General features: G+C 39.5%; 1 protein-coding gene across 4 annotated transcripts in view; it reads right to left on the reverse strand.

The window, feature by feature from the left end:
- Positions 1-21943, reverse strand: part of Klhl14 (kelch like family member 14) — a 121040-nt gene that overhangs the window by 20584 nt on the left and 78513 nt on the right. For 3 of the 4 annotated variants that reach the window (XR_003712341.1, XM_028774884.1, XM_028774881.1), the window contains exon 3: positions 3852-3941. The exons of the other annotated variant lie outside the window; for it this stretch is intronic. Coding sequence is in view for 2 of the 3 variants with exons in the window: in XM_028774884.1 (XP_028630717.1) it covers positions 3852-3941 (90 nt within the window). In the remaining variant the exon portion in view is untranslated. The remainder of the gene's footprint in view (positions 1-3851; positions 3942-21943) is intronic. 4 annotated transcript variants of the gene reach the window in all.

A 21943-nucleotide genomic window follows, 5' to 3' on the forward strand; every position in this document is an offset into this window, starting at 1 on the left:
TGGACCAAGACCTTGAAATCACACAAACCTATGATGGAATCAGCTCCTTTCCTCTTGTGAACAGTGTATTCTAAAGAGGATACTCTTCAGGGTTACTCTCTTTACATAGAAAAACTGGAGTTATCATAGACTGAGGCTCACAAGGTGCTTCTGAGGATTAATTGAAATATCAACAATCATTTTTTTGCTGAAATAGTGAGTGCTCACTAACTGCCAATACTATCAGAGTCTACTGTGATTGACCAGATGGACAGAATTTGTAGCTACATGCAAAGTATTTGTGGAATTGTGGTAGATAGTTATGGTACATAGCCCAGATCTCTCAGAAATAGATGTGGCCCATTTCTTAGCTGTAATGTTGGCTGATCACCGCCATAGGTACAACCCTCACTGAATAGGGCTGCCTTGCCTTCTGTTTTTATCTTCCACCTGAAGATGCCAGTCAGCAACGTTTTAGAGCATTTTTAATTAAAATACAATTTTAATTGACATGGGGAACCAAAGGCTAGCTTACTTGCCTCTGATATAATAAACTCCCCTCTGTTTAAAGAAACCAAATCTCCATTTGGAAGTTTCCAAGATTCTAGAAAGGAACTTCTAGAACTTCTAGAGAGCTTCCAGGCCTGTAACTGAGGGGGATCGTGAAGTTAACATACTAAAACTTCACTCTGCGCTTCCTAGCAGCTAAAACAGAGAGGAGACAGTTATTGATGTGACCGGTGCTTCTGCTGCTCATGCACACACAAGCACACCATGCCTTGGTGCTCTGGCATGACAAGAAACTGCCACATAAATATCCACATGATGCACCCTGAGTTTCCCTGAGTGATTCTAGCTTTAAGTGTGGTTTGGGGTTGATAGCCTTTCTGCTAGTGTGACCATGCAGGGTTTTAATCCTGGTTGCCGTTTGCTTCAGGTGTAGGTAGAGTGAAATCAGTACAGTCAAATGGGGGTAGTATGGGTCTCTGAATTAATTCAAAGAAAAAAGCCTGAATCCTCTTGACTAGAGATTGGAATATCCTCTAAATTCTCCCCAACTTCCTACCTAGTCCTCTGGGATACGTTTTTGATTTGAAGTTGAAAAGCAAACAGATAACAGTAATATTTTCTAGCCTATGCTAATGGTGTGTGTGTGTGTGTGTGTGTGTATGTGTGTGTGTGTATGCGTGTGCATGTGTGTGTATGAGTGCAGATGCCTGCAAGTGTGCAGGTGTGTGAATGTTTGCAGAAGCCAGAGGTCACACTTAGGTGGTGTTCTTCAGGTGTCCTTCACCTTGTTGTGACAGGTTTGCTTACTAACCTGGGCTTGAACAGGCCAGGCTGGCTGGCTAGTGAGTCCCAGAGATCCACTGTCTTCAAACCAATCGGAGTACTAAAATTAAAGCTTTTACCACCAGTCCTAGCCTTTTCTATGTGCCCTGAAGGTCAAAGTCAGGACTTCCTGCTAGTGCAGCAAGCATGTCCAGCCCAGGCCCCCAGGAGCTGTTTTATCAGTTATTGATTAGGATAATGCTTGGACTCCGGTGCATAGTGCTGGGCTAAAGTGCTTTCACAATGGGGACAAGGTCTGGGTTTAATCCCTAGCACTGGAAAATAAAAGCCAGGTATCATGGCTCTTGTCTGTAATCCTAGCACTTGAGAAACAGACAGGACAGTCCTGAGTTTGGGGGTGCCCTGTGCTGCACAGTGAGACTGTCTTCTGTTTTTTTCTTTTTTAAAGGGAAGACTCAATTATGTGGAAAGTTTTACATTTTGCTTTGTTTTTGAAAGCTGAGTAAGGAGAATTATTGTTTTAACAGAGGCCTGTAGTAGAATGGCTGGGAAGTTCTTTGAGGTCTGAAATAGGACTCCCTAAACTTTTCTCATGTTTAGTTTTTTTAAAATACATTTATTTATTTGTGTGTGTTTGTGTGTGTGTTGTCTATTTGTGTGTGTGTTTGTGTGTATATTGTTTATTTGTGTGTGTGTTTGTGTGTTAGGGTGTGTGAATGCATGTGTGTCATGGTATACTTGTAGAAGTCAGGACAACCTGTGGGAGTCAGTTCTCTCATTCTACCATGGAGGTTCGAGGAATCGAACTTAGATTATCATACTTGGCAAAAAGTGCCTTCCCTAGCTAAGCCATCTTGTAAACTCAGTGTTTTTCGCTTTAATCTGGCCTTCCCAAGAATGTTTTGCAGACTCTTGGCTTCTTAAATAAATCCAGTGGTTGTGTCTGATCACTTCACTTCTAATGCTGAACAAAAATGTAGGGCCTGAAAATATCTCCTATGTGTGTGTGATCTTGTGTGCATGTGTTGGGGTGGGTGGAGGGCATGCATGTGTGAGCACTTGCATGTGGATAACAACTGTTATTACTCTGGTACTGTCCACTGTAATACTTACTGTAGAGTTTCTCAATGGCCTAGGACTTACCAAGTAGGCTACAAGTATCCAGGGGTCCCTAGAGATCCTTGTTTCCTTATCCCTGGTGCTTGGATTACAAAAATATTTTTACCATACCTACCTTAATTTTCTTTTTAAAACTCTCATTTCTGGGGATTGAGTCAGGTTCTTGTGCTTGCAAGGCAAACAGCTTATTGACTGAGCTATCTCCCCAATTCTCTCCTTTTCTTATGAGTGGGCAGCCTGCCTTGTTTTCCTTTACAATTTTCTAGAAAGAGCAGATGTTGTGATTTTTACATAATTTACCTTGGTGCAGATGCTGAAAGAGAGCATTCACAATAAAATATATGCAGTATATGTAATTTCAGTGGGGTGTTCTGGAGTTTTAAAGTAAAAATGTGTACCTGCAAGCTGTTTTATGGCTCCTCAGTTATAATTATCTCTGTAACACAGAAGGCTACAACTGGGGCTCTGCCCTCACTTGCAAGCTTTCTAAAAACACCACGATGTTTTTGCATATTCTGCAAGACACAGTGCTCTTGTGTTTGGTTTGGAATGTGTATCAAAAAGTCTTTAATTTAAGAAGGAATCAGAGTTATGGGAAAGATGGCAGACAACCTATGGAGGACATGCTTGTAAAGGCTGCAGTGAGGAGAGTGGATGTGCTGGATTTAAGGTCCTACTTGCTGCAAAGGAACTTCAATTAGAGTTCCATGCTGCCTGAGTGAGAGAACACATATTGCAACCTTGTTATCATATAGAGAGAATGGGAGGAGAGTAGTGGGTGAAGATCTGAACAGCTGCAGCTGACTCAACCTTCCCCTGGGGAGTCCTTTCTTGTGCTTGTGACATTCCTTGGGGGATGGATAAGGACAAGGGCTGGGCATCACTGCGAAGCTAAGTCCCCAGAGAATTGGCACTTGAATGCTCTGTTACATATGTCCTCAGCTAGCTCCATGAGTCTCCCCCCTTCCTCCCTCCATCAGCTAACCTCATGACCTCTCCATTTGCCCATGTTACAGAGAACTGTATTTTCAACATTAAGTATAAAAGGGATGGATAATAATCCTTTTTACAGTGTGCGTACTTGTTCAGCATTGCTATGGTAAATGGACGAACTACTGTTCACCCAAAGCTCATCCGCATGGTAAAGGTTTAGTTTTACAAGATGATAGTATTAGCAGATGGGAAGTTTAGGAGGTAGACCTATGGAAGGTCCTAAGTTATCAGAGCCATGTCCTCAGAAGGGATTCTAGGACCCCACCCATCTTCCTTCCTTTTTATGGCCTCGTTGATGGTATCACTGATCACTCCTTCCATGGTGGGTCACCAAAACTGAACTACACAGTTGTGTACCTCCAAAACTCTGAACTGGAGGAATCTTTTCTCTTTAAAGTTAATTGCCTCTGATACTTTGTTGTAGTTACATAAAGCTGAGTTGTTCAAAGCAACTGTTCAATAGTTACCATTTGGGTTCCACTGGTCCTCTCCACCCAACACGAACAGGAAGTTTTCTACCTCTACAACGCAGTGGTGGGCACTGTTGTAAGGCATAACTGGAATCAAGAAAAAAGGACATATAAAAATTTCCAATGCCTCAGCTTACCAGCTATGTACTTCACCAAAGTGTGTACAGAACATGAGACTCCATCAACAGACAAGAGCATGGCTACCCACAACTCCCACAGTCCACACGCCCTGGCTCAGTGATGGGTTGCCAGCAGTTTCAAACCCAACCTCTTTTGATTAATTTTGCATAATGTTATTCCAAAAATTAGTCAAGAACAACCTGCATGCTGCTTTCCATCCTTGAGCTCTCCTCTCTGCCCAGTGGTGGGGGACAGAGTTTCTATGGCAATGACTGACACTCCCAAATGGTCAGGGATGGCAGCTACTTTCTGAGAGCAGTAATTCCGAATAATGTGGAACCATTTGCTGGCAATCTTTCCACAAACAGACTGGGGTGCTGTGTGGCTTTCTACTCCACAGCATAGAGCAGGCTGAATTTCCATACAGTTTTAAGTTTTTAAATTAAGGTCCTGCTGATTTAATGCCTCCTCCAAATGTATACGCTTAATTTCCTGTACGATGTTATTAGCAGCACAATCACACGCTTTCCATCTATCTGCATCGGAGCTCTTCTGTAGCAGAGATGAGACCTGTCAGGAATGTCATGCATATCCATTCCCAGCACTCTCCTTCTTCTGCACCCAGCCACAAGAGGCTGTGTGGAGTGGTGTTACTCATAAACCCACAAAAGTCAGGTTTCTGTGACATTTGCATCTCCTTCGGAAAGTCACGATGTACCAAACAGGGTGCTGCTGCACTTCTAGTGCTATGCAGTGTTGGTCCCTGCTGGTGTAATATCATAGGGTGATTGTGGATGTGTGCAGCATTAGTTATCAGAGGACATGCGGTGGTCTGGGCACAGTGACACCAGTAGGAAAAATGATGCCCTTGTTCAGCTCATCATATGGGCACCTTAAATCTAGGTGAGGACAAATGGGGAGGTGATGTGCCTGTTCAGGCAGGGAACTTATTGCTTGACACGGATCAACAGAGCACTTAAGAAACCAGTGCAGTGGGAAATCAATATGAATCCCAGCCAATTCTTACTCTGCACTCCTTTGCCAATGTGGGGGGGGGGGGGGGGGGAGGGGGAGGGCGGGAGAGGGGAATGGGAGAGGGAGAGAGCTTATTGCATACCTGAGGGAGAACTTATCTTTCATCTGACTTATTTTGAGGGAAATATATGCATCTCTCATTTCATTTTAGTTTAATTATCTCTTAGCTTTCTCAGAGATGACTTATACTGGGATATATATATATATATATATCAATATATATATCAATATATTGATATATATATATATATATGAACAGGCTCGGCTTTGAGAAAGATAACTCAGCAAATAGTTTTATAAGTGCATCTTTTAAGCTTCTTACTAAAGTGCCAAAAGGTTGTAAGAATTTTGATTCATTAATTATTTGTATGTGTATGCCTAATTCAGGGAGTTGAAGAAAAGGGGTCTAATATGGCTTGTGCAGTTAAGAGCTACATCAGGGGACTTCATCTTACGAATGTCCTTAGACCCCCAAAGCTCACTTTAATCTTCAGAGAATGCCCTTGGCTGATAGTTCTTGTTGAGCCAGGACACTGAATTCCTTGGTGTATGTCTGTCTGTTTGGTTCACTGAGCAATTAAGTTTGATTATGCTTTGAAGCTGTATTTTTAAAATCAAGGTAATTAAGTCACTGCAGTTTAACTGATGATACCTCTTCCAAACTACTGGAAGGAAAACTAGGCCACCCCATCACTTGCTGTGACTGACTGTTTCAGCTTGACATAATGACCTCTGACCTGTAAGCTTACAAAGCATTAGTTGTCATTGCACGCATCTAGTTACAAGTAACATTGTGCAGAATAGAATCCAGCAGCTCACTTTACTCACTCCATGGCCAGACACCATGCTTCATATACTTATTTTAAAATTTTATTTGTTGGTGTCCAAATCTTTTTTTTTTTTTAAAGAAAAAATGGTATTTTCTTCTCTTTGGGCATGAGCCCAGCCTCATAATAAAACAAAATCTCTGAAAATGTATCAGCACTTGTGTTTGCTCCTGCTGTGCATTTGTTCCCATTCAGGCAAAAATTAAGTGAAAGAAATAATACACGATTTATTCCTAAGCCTCTTTCTCATTTGATTACCCCTATTGTTATGCTTTGTGCAAACAAATGAAGCTATTTCTCTAAGCTAACTACCGAACTCCTCAAAATCAGGGCAAAGACGTTGCTTTAAGTCCTGATGGGATGGGTTTGTGGTGGTGGTACTATTTCTTTGCATGTTTTTATTTTTGTTTGACAATCTGCATATTATACTTCTTGGTTTGGCATTGCAGTATTCACATTTCTAAAGTATTATCCTTTCTGAATTCTCAATGTAAAGTGGAAGGCTATAAACAGAGACACATGACTCTTTGAGATCACGGCTGAATGTAAAACACTCCCAAATTCATTACAAATAAAATATTTGATCAAGGTTTGAATTTTGAAAGAGCTCTAACCCCTTTGACTTCTGATTAAACCAGAAGGAAAGGAAAAGTAAACAGGGCAAGCAATGACATCCAGCAGTCCATTGAGAAGGTCACTGCATTCTGCACACACCCATTCTCTTTGAAGTCACCCCAAGGCCAGCCCTTGTCCTTTCCAGACTTCTGTAGCAGTGGACACCTGTGTGTGTGCACAAGCAGGTGGTGGAGGAGGTTGGCCCTCCACGTTCATGCACAGCCCACTCCGAGTTTTTAGCGTGTCAGTCAGTGAGTTAGAGGAAAGGGGACAGAGAAGCTAATCAGGATGAAATGAGATTAAAGGCTGTCTAATTTTACAGCAACTGTGATCCATCAGCCACTGTGAAAGTGACAGTGGAAATGAGTGATAGAGACAGACAGGTGGGGCTGTACATTTCACTGATTTATCCTCAAATGCACTGGGCCTTATTTTATTGAGTGAACACGACCGCATTTATCAAGTCTGTCATCTAAAGCCACTTTCCCTCCATTTAAAAAGGTCACTTTACTCTGAGGGAGCAGGAGAGAGGCACTTTCAAATCAGATTTAAAATCGAATAACACATGTTTATAAGGCCCTTTGTGAGGAGTCTCAACTTTATCTCACACAAACAAGTTGTGCTTAGAAGAAAAAAAATGGGGCAGAAGCCAGAAAAATCACAGAAGAAAATGCTGAGAGAGCACTTCAACGGGTTTCTAAATCTGATGCAGGGTTTTGTTTGTTTGTTTGTTTGTTTGTTCTGTTTTTTGTTTCTTTGTTATTATGCTAGCCGCATCCTGTGCACCTGAAGTTTTATTCTGGTTTCATCAACCCAATCAAACATTTGATAATATTCAATATTTTAAATCAAACAAGTAGAAAGCAGTAGGGAGATGCTATGGAAGTGCAAACTCGAGAGGGCTAGTCACAGTATTGACCCTGTGGAATGACGGATCGGCACACGTAAAACAGATGTCAGCAATTGCTACAAGCCTGATCGCTGCTACAGTGAACTCTTATACCTGTTAATTGTTTTCCCACGATTTTAAAGCCATATAAATCTCAGACACACAGTCTTTCACCCCTCCCTGTGCCGCTGCAATAAAATGCTTCAGGACGCTGTGCACAAAACTGTCCCTGGTTGAGAAAGGAGCATGGAGTCCTCATTGTGTAATGTGTTGCTTTTTGTGATGATAACCATCATGTACCATTGACCATGCATCATATGTAAAATTGAATACATAATCATGTTTGTATGTTTATAGAAATTATATCTCTGATAATACACATGTGTAGCCCTTGCTATTAATTTGTTCCCATTTAAGAAAAAATATATATCAGATGAACTGACTAATTAATGATATTAAAATTACAATGTATGATGAAAATATATGGTAAAACAGAAAATGTCTTTATGTATATTTATTTATATGTTTCATTTTATCCATGTAACTGTGGATCAGACATAAGTCAACCACCCTCTAGGAGAAATACTGAGGCGTTGGGAGACTAAGTCACTTGTTGAAGGTCATACTCAGCTAATGAATACCACAGCTTTACTCCAAACATGGGAATGTCTGGACCCCGACCCACGGTCTTATACATTTCACTCTACTGACTTTCAATAGGTGTATTCAGCCAACCAGAAAATAATTACTGAGTTCCTGAGTGTTCAATGATAGTGTCCCTGAGATTCATATATAATTTTATACTGCTTCATACTTTAAATGTGCTTATTACTTAGATATTTAAAATGCAAGTGCTACTTCAATTTTTCTGTACATACAAATATGAAAGTAGCTGGTTTTCATAAGATAAGATGTGTTTTTATTAGCCTGTAGTAACTGTACAAAGTAAAGGATTTCATTTTCATGTTTCATACATGCACATAGTATGTTTTGATCTGTTCATGCCCTTTGTTATTTTCATTTCTACTCTCTCTCTCTCTCTCTTACCCTCATTCCACTTCTATATCCTGAATAGTCCTTTTAACTTTAATGTCAATTCTTCTCTACCCTTCCTAGATTCCACATCTGACAGAAAACTTATAATAGTTTTTTTTCTGAGTTTAACCTCTTTCCCTTAACATGTTGATTCCCAGTTCTGCTTTTTTTTCCTTGCAGATAACACGACTTGTTCTTTTTGAATGAATACAACTCCACTGTCTATACACACTACATTTTCTTTATCTGTTGTCTGCTGTTGGGCACATGGGAGGTTCCATGACTTGGCTATCATTGCTTCAGTAAATATGGCTGGAACAAGTTTCTCTATTCCATGCCGCCTTTCGTTATTTGAGGTTGAGTAAGTGGCTGGATCTTGTGGACAACTTACTTTGTGGATGAAAACCCTCTACATTGAGTTCCATAGAGGCAGGACTAAGTCACATGCTCACCAGTGGTATACATTGTTCCCCCCACATCCTCATCCCTTACCTCTAGAGCCCTCACTGACATCCATAGCTTCTTGTTTACTTGATGCCAGCCACACTGAGTGGAGGGAGATAGAATCCCTATTTCACTCTGAATTTCATTTCTCTGATGGCCAAAGTTGGAACAGTTTTTAATGTGTTTATTTGTCACTATATTTCTTCATTCAAAAGGAGGCTATTCAATTCATTTGCCTACTAAAATGAGTAAACTTGCTTTATGGAGACAAAAACCAAACCAAACCAGACATGACACGACAAGAGAAGACAAGACAAGAGAAGACAAGACAAGAGAAGACAAGACAAGAGAAGACAAGACAAGACAAGACAAGACAAGACAAGACAAGACAAGACAAGACAAGACAAGACAAGACAAAACAAAACGGTCCATGAAGATAGGTAGAGCCTACTGACAATGTGTTATGACTGTTGTTAAACAAATAGTGCCTGTTTTAAACTTGGATGTAGAGGCACAGGGTCTTCTAATGGCATAGCAAGTATGCAGAGGGCTCACTTCTTTCTACAAAGGCCTTATTCTCCTAAAGATGCAAATTAACCTATCTGCTTCCTTGTTACACCTCCAGGAAACGTAACTATATTCTAGTAGAAAGCATATACATCTCATAACTCACAACATTCATGAACATCAAGTGAGTGGTTACTTGAGCCAAGCCCAGAATACGGAAGGATTGTCAATTCAGTAGGAATTGAAGGTTTGTTGTTTAGATATAACAGATATGGCGTCCTTGATATCCTTGTGACTTCAGAAAAATAAGCTTACAAACCCATCCAAAATGACATATTTTAAGTTTTTAGAAAAATCAATTATGTTCATAAGTATATAAGTGTTCATATATTAAATATATATTTATTATGTAATATATATAATATATATTATATATGTTATATAATATATATTATATAAATAAGTATGTGTTCCTGAACCTTAGCCAGTCAGTTTTCTGTCTTGGAAGGTATTACTGGAATTATGTACTTGGCTCTTCCTTTTCAGAAAGATTACACATAATTAATTAATTAATTAATTGGTACTTGTCATTGAACTTAGGACAACTTGCATGCTAGGCAAGCATTCAACCACCAGGCTGTGTCCAAGTCATTTTCTAGTTCTTGTTTTGGTATTAGGCAGGATCTCACTAAGTTTCCCAAACTGGCCTAAACTTGTTAACTTCCTATTGCAATCATTTCAGTAACTGGAATCACATGTCTGTGTCTGGGAGTATTTTCTCTAACACATACAGAAGCATTATCCTAACGTGGTGCACCATTTAGCATATTGCTGTTTTGCACTACATTGTATGCAGATTCAATCTTCATTTGCCATGTGTCTATTCCTTGTTAGACAGTTCTGTTCCTGCTGCAAGTCCTGGGAACAGTGTCTAGAAGACGTCTACTTAGAGAACACATATCACAGGCAACAAAACGGGCTCTTTGTCTCAAAAGCTAAATGTAATGAAGATAAGGAAATCAAGGCTGGTGTGAGGGAACAATGGGAAGTTCTGACAGAGGCTGGGAGAAGACCTTCTGAATGGCCAAGTGGATGACCTCCAAGGTGAGCAAACACTGTAGTGTGGACAGCACGTAGGGAGTAGTAACAGGAATAGCAAGTGCATAAGTCTCAGAGCACTGGCTGGTGATGTCTTCAGAACAATAGGATGCCAGCACAGTAGAGTGTGAGGCATGGTATAGGAAGGGGATACAGAGCAGGCTCCTTGATACTGGAGGAAACTGTCAAGAGATGGTACTATGCCTGTCTTGCCTGCAGCATACAGATGCAAGCTCTATTTTTGAGTTTGCTCATTACTGGTGGCTGTTTGTTAATGTCTCTAATGAGCATTTACTAAATATTCTTTATGTGTAGATACTTTTCTACTGATAACGTGGTAATGAATGAAGCCCCATGTACCCCTGCTTTCTGGGTTCATCCTGCCTTATAGGGAGAAAGGGTACAAATATAGACAATCAAGGTGAGCAGGCCAGATGATGGCTCTGGTGATGGCCTTAATTGAGGTTGTCAGGGACGGTTGTTCTAGTGCAGTGATATTTAAAGTTGAATTTAAAGAGTGGAAAGTAGCTATCTGCCTAAAGGTAAGAGGAAATGACCTACAGAGGTCCAGATACAGTGGTGTGAGATAAGTGGTGTGAGGAGAGAGAGAAATCTGTGTGGGAAATACCTGGAAAATGGGATGATATCAGTAGTCAGCTAGAGACTAGCATGGGGGTCAGCATGAATTAGGATAAACTCTGTGGATCTCGTTCTAAGCATGACAGAAATATATTTGGGGAATGTAGAGGAAGGGTGACATATTCATTTAGCTAATGAAACATCACTTAGGCTATTACTGAATAGAAAGAGTAGGAGAGGAGAATCTTCCTTGACCCAGCTGAATGACGTTGGAGATGTGTCCATGGATGGAGAAAAGGAATGTGTGTTGATAATTGCTGAAAACTGATGAAGGGACATGATTGACCAGAACCATGACTTTCCAGGGACCTGGGACAAAGGCCAAAAGCCAACACCAAAGTGTTAATCACACTCACTGCTATCATCTGCTACTATGTCCATTCACTCCAAACTGCAAGGCCCATGAAGGCGCCGGCTACAGTGTTTTCTGAAAAATAAAGTAGTTGATAATGGCTGAGTCAGAGAGTCAGGACAATGCTACAAAAGGATACAGGGCCCTTTTCTGGAGGGAAATGGAGGAGGAGTGGATTGAAAGGGGCGAGAAGGGAAGTGGAAGGAGGAACTGGAAAGAGGAGAAAGGGAAAACTATGGTTGGGCATGCAATATGTGAGAGAATTTTTTAAAAAAAGTGCAGGAGACCCTACCTAGGAAGGAGTGAATCTGTGAGCCTCATGCCTCTATCTCTTTTCCTGCTACTACACCATGTTGACTATTGTGTATTAACACTGATTAAAACAACACATAGCCATTCCATGCTGTTGTAATGTATATGATACAAACATTTGTGTGTTTAAACATTTGTGTGTTGTGTGTATGTATATAAGTTTATAATAGCAGCAATATATAAATTTATAATATATAAACAGACAATATATAAATATATAAAGTATATATATTGTTTGATGTAAACATATAATTTTATATTAACATTACACATTAATGCATCATTAAAATGTTTTCTGCTATATCATATTGTGCATTGTGTGTATGTGACATTGCATTGAAGACATTGCATCACACATGCACACACACACACACACAGACACACATAAGAATTTATGTGTAAGGATGAACCCCTCTACATGTGAACATGGACCTGATGAGTCCGACAGTGGGCACTCTTTCTGTGTTGATAAGCCTCTCACACTGTACTCCACTTTACATGGCTGGTTTGTTAATTGTGAGCAGTTGGTTTCTAGTTAAAATTCAGATCTGCATTCATTTATTAAAGCATAGAAAGAGAATATTGTCACACATTTAAAATTCATTTGTAGTCTATACATTCTTCTACTGGGTTTAGATTTCCTGATACAATTTGTTTTATATATAAATATATGATTTTTGTTTCAAAGGTGTTTTTTCCCTAAGGAGTTATCTAAGCAGGAGAAAAAAATAAATGATATTTTGGAAGCACAATATTGCCAAAATATGTATTGTAAAATATTTACTCATTGAAGCAAATTAAAATAGAAATTACATGCTGCTGAAAAGAAATCTAACTTGAAAGGAGAAACCTCACTTTCCCAATAGTGAATGAAGAATACTTGTCATCAGATCCTGATGGGTGCTAAAAAACCTCATTCCTTCAACTTTATGGTAAACACATTTGAAAAGCAAACGTTTTAAAATTTATGAGTTAGTTTCATCATACTCTTTAATCTATGTCAAAAGGTAGAGTAACTTGGTCAATGTTTCCAAGGCAGTTGAATGTATGTTATACTGTAGCAGCGCCATATATATATAAAATTGTGTGCGGCATTTTGTGTGTATGTGTGTGTATGTGTGTGTGTGTGTGTGTGTGTGTGTGTGTGTGTGTGTGTATGTATGTGTAGGTCAGATGTGGATGCTGGATGTGTTCCTCAAGCATTGTCTGTTTTGTTCTTTGAACCAAGGTCTGTCTCTTAGAACCTGGCATTCATTGGCTAGAATGGATGTCTGGGAAAGCCTGAAATCTATGCATCTTAACTCCAGGATTACAGGCACATACCAATACCACCATTTCTGACATGGTTGTTGGGGATCTGAACTTGAGTATTCATGATTGCACAAAATGTTCTTTATACACTGAACCTCCAGCCCACCATATTCTTCTACTTTTTCCTTTAGGTCATGCTACATATGGAAACTACCAATAAGTGGAGGAATTTTGCATATATGGAGATACTTTAATTATTATGGACAGTCTGGAAAACCGACCTTCTAGAGGATCCACATGGTCTAAATCTGGTAAGTACTTGGGAGGGTCTTGAATTAGTCCAATATTTTCCCACACCTTTCCTCTCAACTCCAATTTGTTTTATACAAAGTAAGCTTGGATTTCACTTACTACACAATTTTATTTAAGTGGCTTCAAGATGCATAAATCCAAAAGAGCACGTTAGATAGAGGGCGTGTGAGACTCAAGAGAGTTTTGTTCTCTTTTACAGTTCAAGGTTATGTGTAAAGGTGTCTTCCTGACTACAGGGATTGCTTTATAGCTCCCATCCTCTGCATGTATCAGCATAAATGCATGCCGTTATGGTAGCATTTTCTATATGATAATATAGTATATGAAATGTAGCTGTCTTTTGCTTGTCAAAGGATCTCTTAGCTCCTTGAAACCAGACTATATCTTAGTAACTTCATGATTAGCACCAAAGCACAGGACATAGAACTTTAAATCTTTGGAATTCCTCGAGCTGCTACACTTGACAAAACATTCAGAATATTAATGAATCAATAAATATCAGTGGCATGAATGAGTGAATGTTTGTGATAAAGAAAAACCATGTGATTTACTTCTTTGGAAATTATACTAAGTATGTGCTGGAGATGGCTCAGGAGTTAAGAATGCTTGCTGATCCTGCAAAAGCCCTGGGACCTGCATGTGGTGACTTGTGAGCACTTGTAAGTAGTTACAGTTCCGAGTCACCCATTGCTCTCTATCGGTCTCTATTGGCCCCTGTCCTCATGTGTACAAACCTACACACTGACATGTGGACATAATTAAAAATAAGAAAAATAAAAAGGTGAGGTATCTCAGAGGTCTTGAAGGAAGAGGAGAGTAGAGGAGGATGAGATGTGTCTTAGACCAGAATCCTGGGATTTCTAAGATAACACAAATGTCTTAAAGCACTGCTTTTGCTTTAAGCTCTGCTTAAGTTCTTCAAGGGTTGGCATAGATTCTTCCCAAAACTATCTTAGTACCTACTTGTGCCAAGGTTAGAGGTTTTTCAATCTACCCTGAATGATGTAGCTTTGCTCTGATTATTCAGTCTGGGCAAGTGCTAATAAACACAAGACATAAGCAACTTCAAATAGGACAGTAGGGCTTTTTGTTTTGTTTTGTCATGACTGGGGACTGCACTTAGGATCTCACACATGCAGAGCAACTGCTCTATCACTGAACCACATTCACCAGTAGCTTAAAGTAGGATTTTGTTAGTAATTTAAATGAAGCTGGCCTCCAGCGTCTTATATTTATTTTAGTTAGAACACTTATATTAATACATTCCCAGACTTTAGCTGCATTATTTTGATACCAGCTACTTCCTTTGGACACATCTGCTGTGCTGGCTATGACAAATACATATTTAATAATTTTGTTTACCTTATTTTTTTATGTGTATGGCTGTGTTGGCTGCATGTATGTCTGCATCATGTACATGTCTGTAAAGGTGAGAGGAGGCCGTCACATTCTCTGAAACTTAAGTTTCAGGTGGTTGTGAGCTGCTATGTGGGTGTGGGGATTGAACCTAAGTCATTTGGAGGAGCATCAAGTACGCTCTTCACTGTTGAATCAGCTCTTCAGCCCCACAGTTTTATTTTCATGTTTAGAAAGTTAAAGCAAATCTCTGATTACTGATACCAGCAATCCTTTTCAAAGATCAGTGTTATTCTTGTTTTGATGTGTATCTATCTCATCACATTAATCAGACATGGTGACGAAGCATGTTAGTGCTTGGATGTCTGCACTTACCCCAGCATAATGGCTTGCTGAACACATCTTCCTGGAGGAGTCAGAAATGGCAGCTTTATTTTTTATTTAAATAATATTAATAAAATGTCTCAACAAATCAAGCAATAACATATTGTTTAAATGTTTGAAGCTAAAGAGCCTGACAAAAATTTTCACTATGGATAGCATGGCAAGAAGATGGCAAAATGGCCACAGGGCAGTTTAAGTTCTCTCACTGACATCAGAGGGAAGGAAGGAGGTAGTCCATACAACAAGGGGTTACGACAGACATCTTCTGATGATCACAGGTTCTCAGTGTTGGAAAGTGAGCACCAGTGGGTCCCATGAACATCCATGAGGTATCAGGTGGTCCTTCATTAATTCATTGTAATTAATTGTATCATTAATTCATTATTAACTATTACTGTGGTGCAGTCTGAATGTATCCATAGTAATTGGACATAATTACTGTACTGTAATGTTTAAGGAGAGGCAGAGACAGAGACAGAAAGATAGAGAGACAGAGAGACACAAAGAGACACGGAAAAACATACAGAGACACACAGAGAGACACACAGACAGGATGAGGGACAGAGAGAGCATATGAATGGGAAGAAAAGCTAAGAGAAGGGCACTATATCCTCAAGAGAAGAAAGGAATGTCCAGGGAGGAAATGCCTTTCAGTCAAGTCAGAGATATTTTTTAAGACAGCAATAGAAGAAAAAATTCATTGTTAGTAAAGGTAACACTGCTTCAACAAATACTAATTTTTTGAGCGCCTACCATGTACCAGGCCTGGGCTAAGGTATATCATACCACTTTGATTTTAATTGGCTCGCTTCCAAAAATATTCATGATTAAAGTAAAATTCATTAAAACATTCTCATATTGTAACCATAGATTTTTCCTTCATTGTAGTAATGTAATTATAATATTAATTTTCATGGAGGGTTGAGAAAATATCTTTCGAGAAAGGAGCAAATTAAAGGAATGAACTTTGTGCTATCTTTGAAGACAGTGGTTCTTTTTCCCTCCCCAAATCTCTTCTGAAGCAGTCTGGTAGTCATGGCTTCTGCACATGTCTCTTGACATGTGGAGCCGCCATGTTCTCCTAGAAGCATTACATAAAAAACTGTGAGTGATGCTTTTTATTCCTTTAGGTTACCCATCACTACATCTCCTCCTGATTCGGTGTACTAATGGTGGCTTTGCATTTATTTGATTTTCAAGAAACTTCACTGCAAGGCTTCAGATTGTGTTGCACAGTCCTCTGTTGGTAATTTCATGGTGTGCACATGTGTGTGTGTGAATACCACTGCAGCTTGCCTGGGAGGTCAAGGTTACATTGACTCAACAGCTTTGTCCCTACAAGGCAGATGAGCTCCAGGTCCTGGTTGTGGCTATTGTAGGTGACACAGAACTGCCTTTTGAGACTATTCTGTTGTTCCTGTGGCTGTGTGTGGATCATAGGACAGAGATGTGGAGGTAATATGATGAATTCATGTTCTTAATTTTAGCATTGGTTTTTAGTGGCAAAACTAGATGTTGATCGCATATTAAGTGATTCTTGTTTATGAATGTAGTCCTGAAGGTGTAAAATTGCTTTGTAAATTTTCAGCCTTAGAACATAGGTGGAAACCCTAATTCTCAAGGTATGAATCAAACTCTCTGTCTGGCTAGAGGTGTCCTCAGAACTGATTCTGCTTGGTACTGTCATATGAGTGTGTATATTCACACGCATATGCACTAAGCTTATATATACAATGATATGAAAGACAATTATTTTTTATTTAAGTGAGTGGCTGTGTGATGCCCCCATGCTCTACCCAAAGATGAAACAGATAACTCTTTTGCCAGATGTTCTAACGCTTCCTGGAACATGGGAGACAGGCATGAGGTAGAGATCTGGAGGAAAGAGAGTGGTGGCAAGTAACTGTGACAGGAATGTCAAATGAGAGATGGGGCAGAGGTGACCTTCATGTCTGCATTTGAAAGCATGACAGTACCTGGGAACTTCCTGTGAGCTAAGACTTACATGGCACCTGGGAGTTGTCTAAGAGGTTCCTGGTTTGGTAAGGTTTGTCAGAGTAATCGACACCACAGACCATTTTGTTTCCTTGGGATACTTACTTCTCTATTCAGAACACTGCTACAGGTATATGGGAGAGCATTTGATGAAGCATTACAATGGCCCAGGGGTTTTATGTCAAAGAAATCTAGAGAAAGCATTGGGGCATGGCTTAGGTAACCATGTGCCATCTTCATCCTGTCCCCAGCCATTACTTCTTTCGGTTGCCCTCATGGGGGTCCATTGCTTTATTTTTAAAAGCAAAACAAAATGAAAAATTTTCTCTTTCTTGTTATCCTTTCTATCAGCCACAAGAGTGTCCTATTTCCTTGAACCCAAAACCAGACCCACAAACACAGCAGTAGACATGGTGAGCAAAGGGTTTAGAGATGGGGCCATTATCTAGCAGAGTTTTCCATGATGTTGTCATGCCAGCCATGAAGGCTTTCCTTTCTTTTCACATGTCCTGAATACATCTTGACAATGACCTGGACAAAGAAGGAGCTCATGATGAGAGGAAAAGTGGGACCCACAGAGAGAGAAAGCCCTGCTGGGAGCTTCAAATTTTTCTTTGTCATAAAGGCCGGCCCACCCCCCTAGTCTTTTATGCTTCCCTGGGACCTGAGCTATAGCCCTTTCTGGCTCTCCTGTGTTCATGTTTGTTTGGGCTTGTTCTTCACAAAGTACTCAGAATGGTTCTTTTTCCCTTTTCATTCATGTACATTCATTGTACACGGTACAGGGCTACATGCAGACACTTTTATACTAGAATATCACATGCTTTGATTTTGCTCGTATTGCCTTCCTTTCCTCCTCCCCTTCTCCCTCCTGTTAGTCCTCTTTGTTACCTTTAGGTTAAAAAATATCATGTGTGTATAAACTGCATTTTCTTGTGCCCACTGATGGACACCTTAGATGGGTTTCTTAATTTATCTACAGTGGATAGTGGTGTTGCAGTAGATGTTGATCTGTTTCCTTCCCTGTAATGTGTTGATGAGGAATCTCTCTGGTAAATATGCAGGACTGGTACATCTATGTCAGAGGGTAGATTTATTCTTAAATTTTGAGTCCATAGTTTTTGGACTTATTTACATTTCTACCAGCAATGTGTGAGGATTCCTTTTTCTCTGCATCCTCAACAGCATTTGTTGTTATTTGGTTTATTAATGAGTGGAATTCTGATTGTCATGAGATGGAATCTCAGTGCAGTTTCACTTTGCATTGTTATGACTAGTTAAATCGGATGATTTTACACCTATTTATTGGCTATTTGTACGTTATCTTTTGAGAAATTTTTGTTCATTTCATTATTCCATTTACTGACTGGATTATTTGATTTTTCATTCTTTTATTTTTGGGGTTCTTTGTATAGTTGAGTAGGTTGGTGACAATCAATAGTATTCACATCATTCCTTACTCCTTGCCTAACCATCTTGTAACCATTTAAGGTGTCCATCCGTGGGCACAAGAAAATGCAGTTTATACACACATGGAATTTTTTAACCTAAAGATAACAAAGAGGACTAACAGGAGGGTGAAGGGGAGGAGGAAAGGAAGGTACTATGATATATACTTTAAAGTTTTAGGATGCCCTATGTGGACCATATAGTTTATCTTCCCAACCTCCTATGTTCCACAACCCCAGATACCTTCCCATTTCAGAGATGTGATAATTTTTTTTTTAATCTCAATAGTTTACCCTGTTCTGTAATTCTGGATTCTGCTAGAGAAAAACTGGCCCCAACAACTCCATCTAGAAGGATCTTCTGAGACACTATCACTCCTTCACTTGCTTTGTGGTTTCTTAATAGCGCTTGATGGTTCCCATATTTATACAGGTGATTCTACTGTAGTATCTACTTCTATATTAGCCTATGCATTAACTGCTTTTCTATTGCTGCAATAAAACACCATGACCAAAAAGCTTATAGAAGGAAGAGTTTGTGTGAGTCTGAGTTTCAGAGGGTTAGAATCCTTGGCTAAAGGCATGGTGGCAGGAGCAGGAAGCTAAAGGCTCACATCTTGAACTGCGAGCACCAAGCAGGAGCAAAATATGATTGGTGTGTGGCTTAGAAACATCAAAGCCCATCCCAAGTGACACACTTCCTTGAGCTAGACCACATGTCCTAAAGGTGCCCAAACTGTGCAACCAACTGGGAATTGAGTGTTCCAACATTGGGGCTTATGGGAGCATCTCCTTCAAACCATGGCTTGTTAACAGTTGTTAGAATAGTCTTGCTCACTGCTAAATCTTTGGTGCTTAGAAAAATACTTAGCACTTGGTGAATACCCAGTGAACATTTGATAACCCAGTGGCACAATAATTTTAGTATACTGATTATAGTCTTCTTACATAGATCCAATATGCTAAAATTCAAATAGAGAAAGTAAGCGGTTAGGTTAAGATGAAATATTCATTTGATAATACACAGTTTTAGTGTTTGTGGCCCAATAGTAGAGTTATGTGTATATCTTGAGATTAGTAATGGAAGTGAGTGTGTGTGTGTGTGTGTGTGTGTGTGTGTACATTAAACTCAGGGCCTTAAACATGCTAAGCACATATCTAGGTACACTTCACTCCAAGTTCATGTTTGACATAATTTAACTCTGAGTTTAAGAGTCTTTATTCTCTTCATCAGTAAAATGTTGATTATAGTATCCACCTCATAAAGCTATTGTGAGAATTCAATTAAATTGGGCAACTTATGTAAAACACAAGGTTCATTACAGACAAGCATAAAATGTGACTCTTTTCTTGTCCCCTGTCTCTAGCTCCTCCACCACATATTCTTACCTTATTTAATTTCATAAAGAACATTTCCAAACAAACAAGAATATTTTACTTAAGATATCAAATACAAACTGAAGATACACAAATTGCTCAACAGTGGATTTGATAATCAACCATGGGTTTAGAGTGGAATTGAATAAAATATGGCATTTATTTTTTGAAGCAATACTAGAGTTTCCAGAAGGAGATCACATCTGGATACATAGGGAGAAGAAAGTGGCACAGATTCACAAATCTTCAAGAGTTACATTGGCAATGTAAGGGTGGTTTAAGTTCACCTCTTGCATTATAAAAGAAGGAAGGGCATTCAATTTGACTAAAATATATCAAGACATTAACTAGATGCGGTATGTGAAACACAAGAGTCTATGTGCAGAACATGATTATTGCAATCTCACATTTGGTAGCAGAATACTGTACATGATACTAATGCTTCTGTCAAAGTCTAATGTACAGAGAAAGATGAGGGACAGGACTAAAGTTTTAATTATTATAGTGGCTTTGATGAGATTTCCAATATTCTCTGGTCCCCAGTTGGTGGTACTGTTTGGGGAGGCTTTGGAAGTATGACGCTGTTGGAGGAAATATTTCATTTGAGGTTTCAGAAATTCATGCTATTTCCAGTGGAGCTCTTTCCTGCTTGATGTTTAAGATATGAGTGAGCTCTCAGCTTGCTGCTCCTGTCACCATCCCTGCCTACTGCCATGCTTCCCTGCCATGATAGTGATAGACTCTTGTTGCTCTGGAACATAAGCCCACACAAGCCCTTCCTTCTATACTTGCCTTGATTGTGGTGTTCTACCACAGTAATAGATAAGTAGTTATCTTGGAAAACTATGGCTAAGGTGGATTTGTGTTGGGTCTTTGAAGGAAGTCTTGAGAGATCTAGTTGCTGTCAGTGGACATGTGTCTGGGGTAGTGTTCTGTAGCTTTTTAGGGCTGGAGTGAAAATGAAGAGCAATGGGATGTAAGGTAAAAAGCATCAAGAGACCAGTGGTGGAGGCTGCCGAAGACTGTATACCCGCTGCTCTTAGTAGCTTGGTCTGAAAAGCATCGAGGTGAGTAAGACACAGCCATGCAAACAGGGGGAAGGTGCTTTCCTCAGATCTTGCTACATTCCTCTACTACTAAGGTGTGCCTCTGCTAAAATAAGAGTCATAATTTTAAAATTCAGACAGCAAAAGAGAAAGGCATCTATTAGGGAAAAGATGAAAAATATGAAAAACAAAACAAAATTTTAGATGTTGTCTCAAAGAGAAACATAGCCACATGCAAAGACTAAGATGAAGAAATGAGGGTATGAGATAGAAGGATGATAGATGACATAGATATATGACAGATGACAGATAGGTAGATAGATAGATAGATAGATAGATAGATAGACAGACAAATGATAGAGATGTTAGATAGATAGGTGATAGAAGATAGATGATAGATAGACAGATAGATACATAGATGGACAGACAGATAGATAACAACATATAACAATGAATGTAAGTAGTATTTGAGGAGAAATACCAAGCAAAATATTTTATGCAATAAAAAGGAGAAAAGAGTATTGTTAATAACTAATGAACAGGTATTATGGTAAATAATGCCATTCAGACATCACTTCTAACTCCATTCAGAGTATCACACTGACAATACCTACCATTCCTACTCTACTACAGACATTGTAGAATAAGCACAATGTATGAATTGTTACTTAGCACATTCTCTTTAATATAACAGCTAATGAGCTGTCTTTTTTTCTCATGAGAAGTATCTAAGCATCAAGGCATTGGTGAAGCTCACATCTGTCAGACCTGACTCCTTTGCACTGTTACCCACAGCTCATACCCTTATCTGCCTCACAACTCAGCTTAGATTCCACAGCCTTTCTTTAATTTTCTGACAAACACACACACGTCACCCTCAAGTCCTTTTCCATACTCTGGATGGCTATATTAGAAAACAAAATCCCATGCCTGTTCTGGGAGTGGCTAGAAAAGGCTGCACCGCTCCCGGCTGGAGCAGACACAGAGTAGGTCTGCTCCCGTCCTGTGGAGAAACTGAATCCTGAGTCATCCAGGAGCCACTGCACT

Source organism: Grammomys surdaster, unplaced genomic scaffold (genome assembly GCF_004785775.1).
Source record: "Grammomys surdaster isolate TR1022 unplaced genomic scaffold, NIH_TR_1.0 243, whole genome shotgun sequence".
Lineage (NCBI taxonomy): Eukaryota > Metazoa > Chordata > Mammalia > Rodentia > Muridae > Grammomys > Grammomys surdaster.